The sequence below is a fragment of the Cynara cardunculus genome (genome assembly GCF_001531365.2).
Source record: "Cynara cardunculus var. scolymus isolate 2C chromosome LG 17, CcrdV1, whole genome shotgun sequence".
In the NCBI taxonomy this organism is placed as follows: Eukaryota; Viridiplantae; Streptophyta; class Magnoliopsida; order Asterales; family Asteraceae; genus Cynara; species Cynara cardunculus.
Genome location: NC_037544.1, coordinates 5,399,930 through 5,413,955, shown reverse-complemented (window position 1 = coordinate 5,413,955; position 14,026 = coordinate 5,399,930). Strand labels below are relative to the sequence as shown.

The window sequence follows — 14,026 nt, the reverse complement described above, 5'->3', positions numbered from 1 at the left end:
GCATTGTGACTTAGGCATTCCATTTCTGCAGTGTCATTAGTAAAGAAAGTGTTCATAGCCTAGGAAATGGTAGTAGCACTCGATCAAAAGCCAGTTAAGCTAAGCTTTCACAATCAAATGACATTGCCAGCCTCAGAGAAAAAACCCTAGGACAATCAAAATCTAAAAGCACCTAAAATAATACTGACTTGATGGCATCCAATGCAATGGTATCTTGGTGGTAGTTTGGTTGGTTTTCTGTTAAGTCATGTATGAAAAGTTGTGTGTGTGTGGATTAATCCATGTATGTAGATTGGGAATGACACAGATAAGGGGACTGTTTTTTATGGGAGTAGGTTTTGGAAAAACTTGACTTTCTGCATAAATTCCCCCTAAAAACTTATTGGATAGGTCACTTTCTATACCATTAAGCCATTACGAAACATTTATGTATAGGTAACAGAATAAGCTGTGAATCTCATTAAGTTGCTGACAAATGAACCCTTAGTAACACATGGCAATCACTGCCTAGAAATATGGTAGTTTGTACCCAAAAATCGAGCTAAACATTCATCAAAACCAAGTTTACCTACCTAAAACACCCAAGTCCTTCTGTAACAACTAAGGAATCAATCTTAGACGTATAAATTTCCTACCATGTTCTTGAAACCTAAAATGTACAGATTCTACAAAGTTGTGAAAGGGTGATTGATTTTCTAGGCCAATATGCTACGCATTATACATCAAGGACCAAAGACCAAACAACTTCAAAAGATCAAATCAAATTTCCAACACGAAAACTAAAGCTACAACTAAGAGCCGATCGCCAAAACTTTAAGATCTTTTAGCATAACATCTTAGAGCATGGTAGAGAGTCTGCATATCAGGGAAAATTTAAACGAATTCATATCCAAAAGAGATGGTTATGAATTATAGAAAACCAGCAGAAATCCATTTAACACATAGTCTAACATGAAAAATTAAACTACTTTCATCAGAAATGCTAGGGAAAAACTTCATATCCAGTCTTAGAATACTCTCGAAAGGAAATGTAACATGAACCTCCTGTAATTTTAAAAAAGACCGTAAGATTACTTTGTTTTGTTTAACGGTATGACTTCTGGAACCTAGCACGAGCACCACGACCACCAAACTTCTTTGGCTCGCACCTTCTCGGATCAGCAACAAGCAGAGTCCGATCATACCTCACAAGAATATCTTTAATCTCCTTCTTCTGCTCTTCGTCAACAAACTTCTGGTAATACGCAACGAGCGCTTTCGAGATGCTCTGACGGATAGCGTAGATCTGAGAGGTATGACCTCCACCTTTCACGCGAATTCTCATGTCAACGCCAGCAAACTTGTGGCGGCCGAGAAGAAGGATCGGTTCGAATGCCTTGAAGCGGAGGATCTCCGGCTGAACGTGTTCAATTGGAACACCGTTGATCTTGATGAGGCCACGGCCAGCCTTGCAGTGGGTGACAGCCACCGCCGTCTTCTTTCTGCCGAAGCATTGGACGGAATTAGGTGGAGCTGCCGCCATGTTTGCAGAGAGCCTAGTTTGCAGGTACCGGAGGGGGGCAGGGGAAGGCGATGGGAGGCGATGGCTTGTAAGTGGGAGAAGCTTATATTAGAAGTGCGGTTAGGGTTTTTAAAAATGGGTATTGGGCCTCTCTAATTTTGAAGCCCAAATTAATCGTGGCCCACTATCTTGTTTTATGAATGAAATCATAGGATGGGATTGTCACTCTCTGTCGAGTCTGTTTCTTTTTTAAACCAATTACAGTTTTAATCATTGTGGTTGTCATTTTGTTTCGTATTTGGTCCCTATGATTGACTCTGTTAAAAAAGTTTGTTAACCTTTTTGGTCTTTAAGTTATTCCTTTAATTTCTACTAAAAACTAAATAAATAAATCATTATATATACACATACCTTAACATAACAGATAACCCAAAACCCTTCACGACAATTCTTCTTGGCCACTTTTATCTGATAGAACTCCGGCGGTACCACCCTTATTTGAAGATCTAGTTCACTTTCTTCGTCCATATGGGTTTGACGGTTTCTTGGCCCATTGCCTTCTTTTTCACGGCAAGCACCCCAGTCCTCCTTTTCTTGACGGTTCATATACCTTACGGAAAGATCCCTCTTCTCCATGGCGACTACGATCAAAACCCATGTCGCATCACTGTTACATAATGCCGACAACACCATTCTTCACTCTCCTTTTCGACCCCAGATTTGAAGCTTTTCTATTTTCCTATTTATGTTTGTCAGGTTTGCAGCTTTTCGATTTTCAGATTTCGTCTTGTTAGACATCATTAGTGTCCATGGAAAGGAAGTTATATTGGTGCTAATAATGTTGGACAAGGGCTCTTGTAGAAGTTGGTTTTATTTCTAACTTTTCCTTGGTGTTTGTGTCCCTAAGCCACTCAAATTCTCGGTATTAGTTTGAAATATCCAACAACTTTGCTTGGATCTGGTTATTCTCATCTCAAGCTTTATTGCCTTCCATTTTGATGATGCTGGACAATCTGGCATGGATTTTTTGTGTTAGGGTTTACTGGATAAGATGATCAGAGGGTGAGGGTAGCCAGAGAGAGTGAGGGTGAGGTGGGATGAGATGCATCAATTGGTTGTCGGTTGTTGATGGTCTGTGGTCACTAAAAACATTTAAAACAACAGAAAATGACAAAAAAAAAAATCTAAAAAAAGATAAAACATACAAAAAGTGAAAAGATCAAAACGCCCTTTAACTTAACTAGTTTTTTTTTAACAGAGTTAACAAGATTAACCTAATCCGAAACAAAATTACAAGCAAAGTGACCAAATCGAAACGAAGTGGCAACCATAGTGACCAAAATTGTAATTAGTTTAAAGATGGACGAAAGTTGATAGTGAGTAACAACTATAAGGACCAAAACTGTAATTTACTCATATCATAGATATGAAAAAAAAATACTTATGTATTTTTACTATATTACAAAATATTTGATAAGAACTTTTACAAATAATTTATTGAAGATCATGTTACGTTTACTAATACTAGAAGGATACTCGAGCAATGCAGCGAGATACATCTTGATTTTAATATTTCGTTTTATTTTTTATCTCAGTTGATGTTATAATACGGTCTTATGTGATTTTGAGAAAGCAATGATGCTTTTATTTTTGAAAAAAAAATTAAATTTGAAGATATAATAAAAATTTGACAAAAATATATCAATATTAGTATCAAATTAACTATTTAAAATTCCTCATTTTTTATGTAATTTTTTAATTCAATTTTTAATTATAATTTAATTTAGGTACAATAACGAAGTAATTTATATTTGGTTTAATAATATAATTTTCTTATAAAGATAATAAATAATTATTTTGTTAAAACTCGATAATTATCCTAATTATATTTTAGATTTTTTATATTTCAAAATAAGATGTTTATCCTCAATTTGATTATGTTTATCTGCAGTTACTTATACGAATTCAAACATCGAGCTTTAATAAGTTATACTTATGCATAATTTACTTGCATTCTTGAATTTTAAGTAATATGCATCAATATATAGTATCTTATGCATAAAAAATAATTTTTAAGAGTTTTTGTCAATTGCTTCATTGATTTACATCGTTTTCTAAACCTAAAATATGTAAACTTGTATTTTTGAAAATAAAAAAAATCGAAAAACTTATCATAACCGTTAGATTAAGATGATTCAATGGATATGATTAAAAAAATGTGGCTAATCACCTATTTTTTAAAAATACTCTTAACTTTTTTTTGGTTGAAAGTTAACGAAATATAATCAAAATTGGATCAAAACAAATTACACAAATAAAACGATCATTTTCTTTATTTAATTTGACATCCATATTGATATTTCCATACGTGCTTTCATGTACAAGAAGTTGTCTGGCGTATGCATAAAAACGCAATAGTCAAACATGCTACGAGTATGAGTAAAGTAATGTGCATGAGTATATTAGAAATGCATAGTACATGGAAGTTATATTAATAAGCGTCGTAAACCACTAGAGTTTCAGACAGGGGATATAACTATGTTAAAGACATCACTTTGAAAGTGCACAATCATATATGACAAATAAGGTAAACAAAGTCCAAGGTATGTTGAACTGAAAAGTTAGTTACAAGGGTTGATAGAGTAGCCTGTTAACCAAGTTGGCCAACATAGTTACAAAGTAAATTGTCGACATTTTTCATTTGTCAAATTTGATGAGATCACGTTTAATTAATCATTCAGTTGGTGTAAAATTAGAAGGCATCGAGATTTGACGACAAGCTCACCTTTTTGTAGGAGAGACCTTTGAGATGTTGGTCAAGAAAACGGGAAGATCAAGAAACAAGAGTACATATTTGGTACTAATGATGATGTTAAAGAAATTAAGATTCTCGAGGTTCGGAAATGACATGATAACCGAAGAATGAAAAGGGACTAAGAATTCTCATCAGCCTAGTCAGTATAATTTTGAGGACGGAATTTCTTAAAGGAGGAGAGATATATGACACCCCGAAATGAGGTAAATAAATAATTATGAAAAGAAAAGGGAAAAGAGAAGGATAATAAAATAAAATTGGTTTCTATTTTATTGGACCAAAAATGTGAACAAAAACGTGATAAGGAGGTCAATCGTGCAATTTAAGGAAAGTGAGAAGTGAAGAAAATAGTTTATGTTCGATCGGACCAAAAATAAAAGAAAATGTCAAAACAAGAGTAAAAAGTGTAATATTGGATAAAACATTGAAGCCAAAGGGCCAAATGTCATTATTCAATAGTATAGGGGGTGTGTTAGACATCAAATCATCTAATCTTAAGGGGACCTATTTCATAAAAAGTTGAGTTTAACAAATGAGGGTAAAATCCCCCATACAACTTTAAGTCCATAAATAATGTAAAAAATGAGAAGAAACCCTAAGAAAATGATCTTAAATTGATTAGACCGATTCCTGCGACCACGCCTGCATCATAAACTCCACACTCTCTTACGGTTTCTCCCACGGTCTAGGCCGTGTGCCTAGTCGTGGGACCTTCTGTTTCTCGAGAGTGTTTGAGATTGCTTATTTAAAACAACTTATGCTTTTTTGTATAATTGCTTATTAACTTATGTGGTGTCAAACCGGAGTTTTATAAAAAGTGTTTGAGTTAGCTTATGGTGGTACCAAAACGCAATATGCTGATAAGTTGTTTTTTAGTATTTGACAAATTTTGCTTATGCATGTAAAATGACAAAAAAGACATTCCCCATCTCCCTTAACCTCCACAGATGATTTCCTGAGTGTTCATCGACATTTGGATTAGCAACCTTTTGTAATCCTAATTCCAAAACCTAAACCCCAATCGACAAACTTCATAAACCCCATCTCCATCTCTCAATTTTCCATTTCCTATCGATATTGTAACCCTATCTCCTTTAACCTCCATAGACGACGTTCTGGGTATTCATCGACATCAACCAGAGAATCCTTCCGATTATCTCCATCTTTTGCAAATAGGGAATTAAGAAGTGGATCGATACTGATCTTGTACATAAAACAAATTTGTTTTGATCAATCAATCACCGACTTCGTTGATTTCTACTGATTCTGCTACTATTCCCACTATGTGTGTTCTTGGTGTTGAAGGAAATGAACGTGACTGATGAGAAGTATTAGGTTTAGGGTTAAAAAGGTAATTTGGGTTTTAAAGCTGATAAGTTGTTTCTGAAAAGTCAGAAATGGGTAACTTAAAAACTCCTTATTACCGGTTTGACATTGGTATAAGCCTTTTCTTTTCTTCTCATCCAAACACTAAAAATTGCTTATTACTGATAACACACCAGAATAAGTCAATAAACAGTTTAAATAAGCAATCCCAAACACCACCTAACAAGGTTTCTTCCCATATCCTCAATGTTGACCCATATCTCCTTTTCTCCATCATCTTCTACAATCACATGTGAATCTCCACAGAACGAGCTTCTTCCAGATAAGGTTGCCTACAGTGGTATTCGTCAAAATGCGGGGAACAATGACGGTGATAAAGCTATGTCGTTCACAGTTCTCCTCCTGCTGCAACAATGACCAACAAGAACCTTCCCCCTCTGCCAACATTTTTCGTTTGTGGTTTTTAGATTAAATTTGCTTGTTGATATCGTTCCTCTGATTCGGATTCAATTTGCTCTATCAATTTGGGTTTTTTTTTCCTGTTTAATCAACACTTGCTTTCTCAATTTGGGTTTGATTTGCTTTCTAAATCGAAAAACAATTTAAAGCTGGTTTCATATTTATATATGCTATTTGATTATTGTTTCATTTGATTTGATTGTTGAATCGGTATCAGGTTTTCAGATCTATATATGAGTTTTAATAGATAAAAGGGCTAAAAGACGAACGAACTGAAGACCCTGCGATAAACATCATGCTTAGGATTTGATTTGTTTGGGAGTAAGGCTTCATCTTGAGAGAATCCCATCGAAGTGATTATGGTTCCTCCCCAGCCCAAGCATAATTCATCCAACATTTATAAGGCGAGATTTGGGTTTTTGATTTTGATTGGGATTGTATGTTGTTCTCGGTGGCGGTGGCTGTAGTCGGGTAGTGATGATGGTTGTTTATCATTAAAATATGTATTAAAAATTAAAAAGGAGAAAAAAATCTAAGAAAACAAAAAAGCTAAAAGATAAAAAAAAAACTAAAAGACCAAAATACCCTTTAACTCAACTGAGTTTTTTTAACGAAGGTAATAAGATAAGCCAGATCCGAAATAAAAATGACTAGGGACCAAATCCGAAACAAAGCGACAATCACATTGACCAAAACTGTAATTAGTTTAAAAGAGGGATGTGAATCGATAGTGCGCGACAATCACATACAAAATGACGGAATTACCCCCACATGATTTACACATGGGACACTTTTATGGATGGTGCTATGGAAACAACACTGAATTAAGTCGAAAAAATCGACGTCAACGATGCTCTTTTGATTTCAAAAAGTTAGGAAAAAAAACCAACAGTTTCATAAACCCTGAGGACAATTTTGTAATTTACTCTTAACTTTTGATTACATATAACATTTAATGGTAAAAAAATACATAATATCTGATAATATTTAATATATTCCCAAATTTACATATATTTGATCCTAATATTTAGTTTCCATGAATTTATTACTTGATTTAAATTTAAAATAAATATATTAGATAAAGTTTTTTTAATCATATATTTTTATATATTACCTTTTTAGTTTTGATAAAAAAAATATAATAATAACAAATAAACCACAGTTTTACATTTTTAAATAAATATAATTGTCAAAAATACAATAAGATTAATTAAACTAAATAAAAGATTTATTATCATTTAGTTATACAATTTATCAATATCATGCAAACGTTATTTTGTTTGATATGTATATTTATAGATACTAGAAGGGTATCCGTGCAATGCAACGTGATAAATCTCGATTTTATTCTTTAATTTTCATTATGTCTTTATCGATATAATATGGTTTTATGTGGTTTTGAGAAAACAGTAATGTTTTTTTTGAATTAAAATATCAATTTGAAGATAACATAAAAACTTATAAAAAAATAAATTGATAATAGTATCAAATTAACTATTTAATAGTTCTAGTTTTTTTGGTGTAACTTCTCTAATTAAATTTTTTTATTATAATTTAATTTAGATTTAATAAAAAAAGTAATTTATTTTTGGTTTAATAATTAAATATTCTGTTAGAACTCAATGATTATCTTAACTATATTATATATTTTCTATATTTAAAATAGATGTTTATCTTGTATTTGATTATGTTTATCAGCAGTTAGTTACACGAATTCAAATATGGAGCTCTAATAAGTTGTACTTATGCACAATTTACTTGCAATCTTAAATTTTAAGTAATATGCATCAATTCATAAACAGTACTTCGTGCATAAAAAATGGTTTTTAAGAGTTTTTGTCAAATACCTTGTAAATATAGTATAGATGATATATTTATATAATTCAACTGTTGTTTGAAATAATTTAATTTATTTGAAAATCACAAAAGCCGTTAATTAGGAAACAACGTTGATATTACGTATATGATTCATGTTTTGTTGGTAATATATATATATATATATATATTTATATAACTAGGTTCTGAATAACACAATAAGTGTATATATTGTTGCATACGACACCTGTATAATTTATTTTTAAAAACAAAAATTAATGATTTTATGTTAAAAAGTGATGTATAAAAGTTTACCATAAAATTTTGTAACATGTAATCATTACAAATAAATACGTAATGATTGTCCGTTACATCTGTGATAATCAGTACATTCTTACATATTATCACAATATATGCCATTAGCACTCCCCTATAAAATATATATGGACAAAAAAGAATATATTATTTAATGGGTGATAAGATGGAATATAATATTTATACTGTTTTTTTCAATGTTTTCTATTGAACATACATACATCTATACTATATTATTAGAAGAGTATTTGCACAATGCAGCGAGACATATCTCGATTCTATTTTATTATTTGTTTATGTCGATGTTATAAAATATAAATTTGAAGATATCATAAAAACTTGAAAAAAAATATCAATGTTGATATCAAACCAACTATTTAAAAGTTATCATTTTTTATGTAATTTTTTAATTGTTTTTTTATTATAATTTAATTTAAGTTTAAATGAAATAATTTATTTATGGTTTAATAATATAACATTTTATAAAAATAATAATTAAGTGTTCTGTTAGAACTTAATGATTATCCTAATTATATTTTAGATTTTTTTATATTTAAAATGAGATGTTTATTTGGGGATTAAATCAAATCTGTATTCTTGAAAATCGGTTGGCGATGATATCGTTTAGGGAGGGCGATGATATTGTTTAGGGAGGGCGATGAAATCGTTTAGGGTTTATGAAATCGAATTGGGTTAGGGATGAAATCAAATCCATATTCTTCAAAATCTGTTGGCGATGAAATCGGATAGGGATGAAATCGTTTAGAGATGAAATTGTTTAGGGAGGGAATTGGGTTTTTGTTGACGATGAAATATGATAGGGATGAAATCGGATATAGATGAAATCGTTTAGGGATAAACGGGTTTAAGGATGGCTTTAAGCAATAGAGGTTGTCTTTAAGAGTTTTAATAGTTTTTGTCAAATGCTTTATAAGATAGTATAGATAAAACATTTGACAAAAACTCTTGAAAACCATTTTTCATGCATGAAGTATTGTTTATTGATGCCTATTACTTAAAATTCAAGATTACAAATAAATCGTGCGTAAGTACAACTTATTAAAGTTTCATATTTGAATTCGTGTAACTAACTGCAGATAAACAAAGTTAAATACAAGATAAACATTTCATTTTAAATATAAAAAATCTAAAATGTAATTAAAATAATTATTGAGTTTTAACAAAATACTTAATCATTATTCGTATTAAAAAATAATATTATTAAATCAAAAATAAATTAATTTGTTACTAAATCTAAATTAAATTATAATGAAAAAATTGAATTAAAAAAAATTACACAAGAAACAAGAACATTTAAATAGTTAATTTGATACTAATATTGAATATATTTATTTCGAAATTTTATGATATCTTCAAATTTGTATTTTATTCAAAAACAAAAACATTATTCCTTTCTCAAAACGACATAAAAACCGTATTAAAACATTGCGCAAGTACCCTTCTAGTATATATATACACACACTCATAATCTTAATACAATTTTTAAATTTTTTTATTAAAAGTTATAATACATTCAATCTCATCGGTGAAAACAATTGAAATATTATATTTTTCTTCAATTAAATTTTAAAGATTTTCCAAATTTAAAGATTTTCACATTCTACAGTATTTTTAATTTTAAGATACACTTTAGAATAATAAATATTAAAAAAAAAAACTTCAAAAATTCAAAATAGTGTTGGAAATGATTTTAATGATTTGCCATTAATGTTTCACAAATTTTGTAATTCTGAAATTTAATCAATATTTTATAATATAACATATATATATATATATGTATACATACATACATACATATATATATATATACATATATATTGGTTTGTATAGATATATACATATATATTTTATGTATTCTTGTCAAAACCAACTCACATACATATCGATTAATTTTATCAAACTCTAAAGATAATAACAATCCAAAATAAAAAATGAAATACAAAACAGGTGGTCGTCCGAAAATTAGTAGATTCACTGATTCACATAACGGGTTGAATATACAAGTTAATTAAAAAAAAATTATCACTTTTCATTATATTATATTTCATGCCCTAAAGCACAGCTATGAAATTAGAGAGAGATATGTTTATATGCTACAGTAACCGCCCATTTTGTATTTTTTGCCCCTTTTATCACTTTATAAATAAACCTTTGTTTTGCCATCTTCTTTACCAAACCATTCTCTCTCACTTTTCTCTCTCTCTCTCTCTCTCTCTCTCTCTCTATATATATATATATATATAACATGGGTGAAAGGGATGGTGAAGTTGGGTTTTTCTGGGCTATGGCTGACAACTCTAATAGTGGTGCAAGTAGTGAAGACAAATCCACAGTTGTTAACAAGTTGCCTGATGATCACAGTCCCATTAACCAACCTCATGACATAGGTTCAGGTGACATACAACCTGTTGATGATCATGCTGCACATTTATGGACAGAAAGACAGAGAAGAAAGAAGATGAGGACCATGTTCCATGATCTTCATGCTTTACTCCCTCAACTCCCTCCAAAGGTATATATATATATATATATATACATATACATTCATATCTCTATATTCTTAGATTGATCTCTTTCTGATAACCCAAAATTTTAACTGTTTTTAATTGTATCCTACAGGCAGAAATGTCCACAATAGTTGATGAGGCAATAAGTTACATCACAACCTTGCAAGAAACCCTAAAAGATCTTGAGATACAGAAGCTAAAGAGACTGAACAACAGGGAATCCTTTTTAGCTGATCATGGTTCCATAACAACCTGCACACACTTCGACATCATATCCCGTCCATTCTCCAAAATCTTCCCTGCGGTTTGGTGTTCGCCAATCGTTTTTCGAACATGGACTTCTTCTAATATCACCTTGAATGTGTGCGGCCCGGATGCTCATATCAGCATTTGCTCTTCCCGGAAGCGTGGCCTGCTTACCGCGATCTGCGTGGTTTTGGAGAAGCACAATTTAGAGATCGTTTCCGCTCACATTTCTTCGGATCGATATAAAAGCATGTTTATGATTCATGTTCGTGTAAGTGTATATATATATAGCAGTATTGTTCATTCTAATTAGTTCTGCACATAATCTCATTTAAATTTCGATGGTTGTTTCATATATATATGGTTGGGTTCACGTGATACCAATGGTTTTTCGTGGGACCCGTAAGACCAATTTATGTTCATTGATCAACTTTATAAACTAATGATCTAACGGTCTAAAGTTGTACGATCGCAATTTTGTGATTATTGAGAAGTCTCATAGCAATTTTGTGATTATGAATGTTCAGATTGTAGATCTAATCCAAGGTTTGAAAATTGGTCTTAATTACGGGTCTCACAAAAAACTCTTGGTCTCACATGATCCCAAGTCTATATCTATATATATATGTGATATAAATTGATGGGTGCTGAACAGGTGAATGTTGGTGATGAGTTGATGAAGATATTTCCTTATGATGAGGTATACAAGCTTGCTGCACTAGAGATAATGCTTTGGGTCAACTCATAGATGGAACAAGAGGGTTGGTTAGATGGCACGTGTGAGCATATTGTTTCTCCGTGGTAAGGTAAAAAAAGAAATTAGGTTCGTGAAAGGTGCAACCGTTTTATTCTAGAAGGTGCAACCGTTTTATATGGTGTCACCGTATTAAAAAAATTCTTGGGTCCGTTCTTGACTCAACTCCAAATAATCATAGATTAATTTTCTTAATTAAAGGTTCTTGTGATAGTATATCTAAAGTCTGAATGTAAAACGGTATAAAATTTGTGAAAACTGAATACAATAAAATGTCTGAATGTTTATGTTTGTTTGTTTACGTTTCTTACGTAGAAGACCCAAAATTCAAGTCTGACAATGGCTGTAATGTTAGAGTTCAAACTTCTTTGAGGATTCGTCTTCTTATGGGTATTTGATTTTTAAGCTGGTCACTGTAGACTTGATTTGCCTTTTACATGATACTATTGAAACGGGTCAATATGGGGCAACTCAAGGGTTATCGGGTTATAGTAGTGCCTTTTCCACAAACGATAAACCACCAAGCGACTCCTTGATCACATACTTGTTCTTCATGAACTTCTACACATCTCGATCATCACCGTTGGTGTAACGTCAAGTCCAAAACAACAAACGAACGTATAATTTTGAAACTAACTTAAAACCATGGTAGAAGTTGCTTCTCGTGGTTTGGTGGCTCTGGGTTCAGGGATTTTTTCGGTTTTCGTTGTTCCCTCCTGGTTAGTTGCTTCATTAGCTTTAGTTTTCTTTCTTTTGCTTTTGTCTGTTGTTATCATTTGCTTGGTTTGTTGGTTTCTTGCTCTGATGTTCTTGTATTTTGTTTGATTCATGTTGGTTCTGCGTCTTAGAGAAGTGTTGTTTCTCTCTTTTGTTTTTTTATTAAAGCTGTGGCTTTTCATTTTTTTTTAATCTTTTTCACAATTTTTCTCTATTTTTTGAATTTACGTTTTAAATCACATGTGCTTAGTTATGTTTAACATTAATCTACGATGTGAATTTTTGTTCATATCACATGTGATAGCATGTATGTAAGTATAAGTTGCATATTATCGCATATGCATATGAGTATAAGTGACTTATTATCACATGTGATAATATTATAATCACAATACAATCTTTAAAATATAAATACAATAATCACATATACTTAACAAAAACATCTACAAAAATGAGAATCATGAGAACCAATTATATATATATAGACTTGGGATCATGTGAGACCAATGGTTTATCGTGAGACCCGTGAGACCAATTATCAACCCTTGAATTAGATCAATAATCTGACAATCTAAACATTTATAAACGCCACGAGATTTCTCAATAATCACAAAATTGCCACCGTATAATTTATACTGTTAGATCATTAACTTATAAAGTTGATCAATGAACATAAATTGGTCTTACGGTTTCACGAAAAACCTTTGATCTCACGTAAACCCAACCACATATATATATATATATATTCATGAATATTATTCATTAAGAATGATATTCACGAATAGTTAGCTTTTACGGTTCTTTCTAAATTTTTTCCATGTATATATGAAAAAAACATAGAGAGGACCCTCAAAAAAGAAAGAACCAGAAAAACTCATCTAAATCGTTATTAAGATGATCCAACATATATGGTTAAATCAGATTTTTGTAAAATAAAATCATTCCTCTTATTTTTTTTAATCGAAACTCGGCTGAACATATATAACCAAAATAGGAACGAAATAAACTATATACAAAATACCATCACTTTATTATCTTTAATTTGACATATATATATATATATATATATATTGATATATTTTTTTCATCCGCTTTCTCGTTATTCCTTGGTTAGTTTTCTTGAAGTTCTCTACCGTCTCACCTATTTTATGTCAATATATATATGGGTTTAATCTTTTGAGAACTCCATAAATTGTGATAATCGTGAGAACTCTTCTCTTAAAGTAATGTCTCATACTCATCTAAGGCTAGTGTTTAATGTATTGATGAACGTATATTTGTTTCACAAAGTTTTTGCTTTATATGTATGTGGTTCACAATACGAAGTTTTTTACGTGTAATATTTGCTTCACATACAGGCTACAATGTGAAATAGTTACATGTGAAAGAAACATATTGTAAAACAAATATATATTACTTAATATTCTAAATCCTAGCTATTCTTAGATGAAAAAAATCTTACGAAATAACATGTGATGCACTAATTCTCTCTCTCTCTCTCTCTCTCTCTCTCTATATATATATATATATATATATATATATATATACTA

At 31.1% G+C, this 14,026-nt stretch overlaps 2 protein-coding genes across 2 annotated transcripts; one reads left to right on the top strand and one right to left on the bottom strand.

The window, feature by feature from the left end:
- Positions 1–847: 847 nt before the first annotated feature.
- On the bottom strand, positions 848–1,568 carry LOC112500752 (40S ribosomal protein S16-like). The gene has a single exon (XM_025104324.1). It carries the CDS (start codon positions 1,520–1,522, stop codon positions 1,085–1,087), a length of 438 nt encoding a protein of 145 aa, XP_024960092.1. The 5' UTR covers positions 1,523–1,568; the 3' UTR covers positions 848–1,084.
- An 8,929-nt stretch (positions 1,569–10,497) lies between these two features.
- On the top strand, positions 10,498–11,753 carry LOC112500531 (transcription factor bHLH95-like). Its single transcript, XM_025104033.1, has 3 exons — positions 10,498–10,764; positions 10,872–11,276; positions 11,661–11,753. Exons 1-3 carry the CDS (start codon positions 10,498–10,500, stop codon positions 11,751–11,753), a joined length of 765 nt encoding a protein of 254 aa, XP_024959801.1.
- The last annotated feature ends 2,273 nt before the right edge of the window (positions 11,754–14,026 follow it).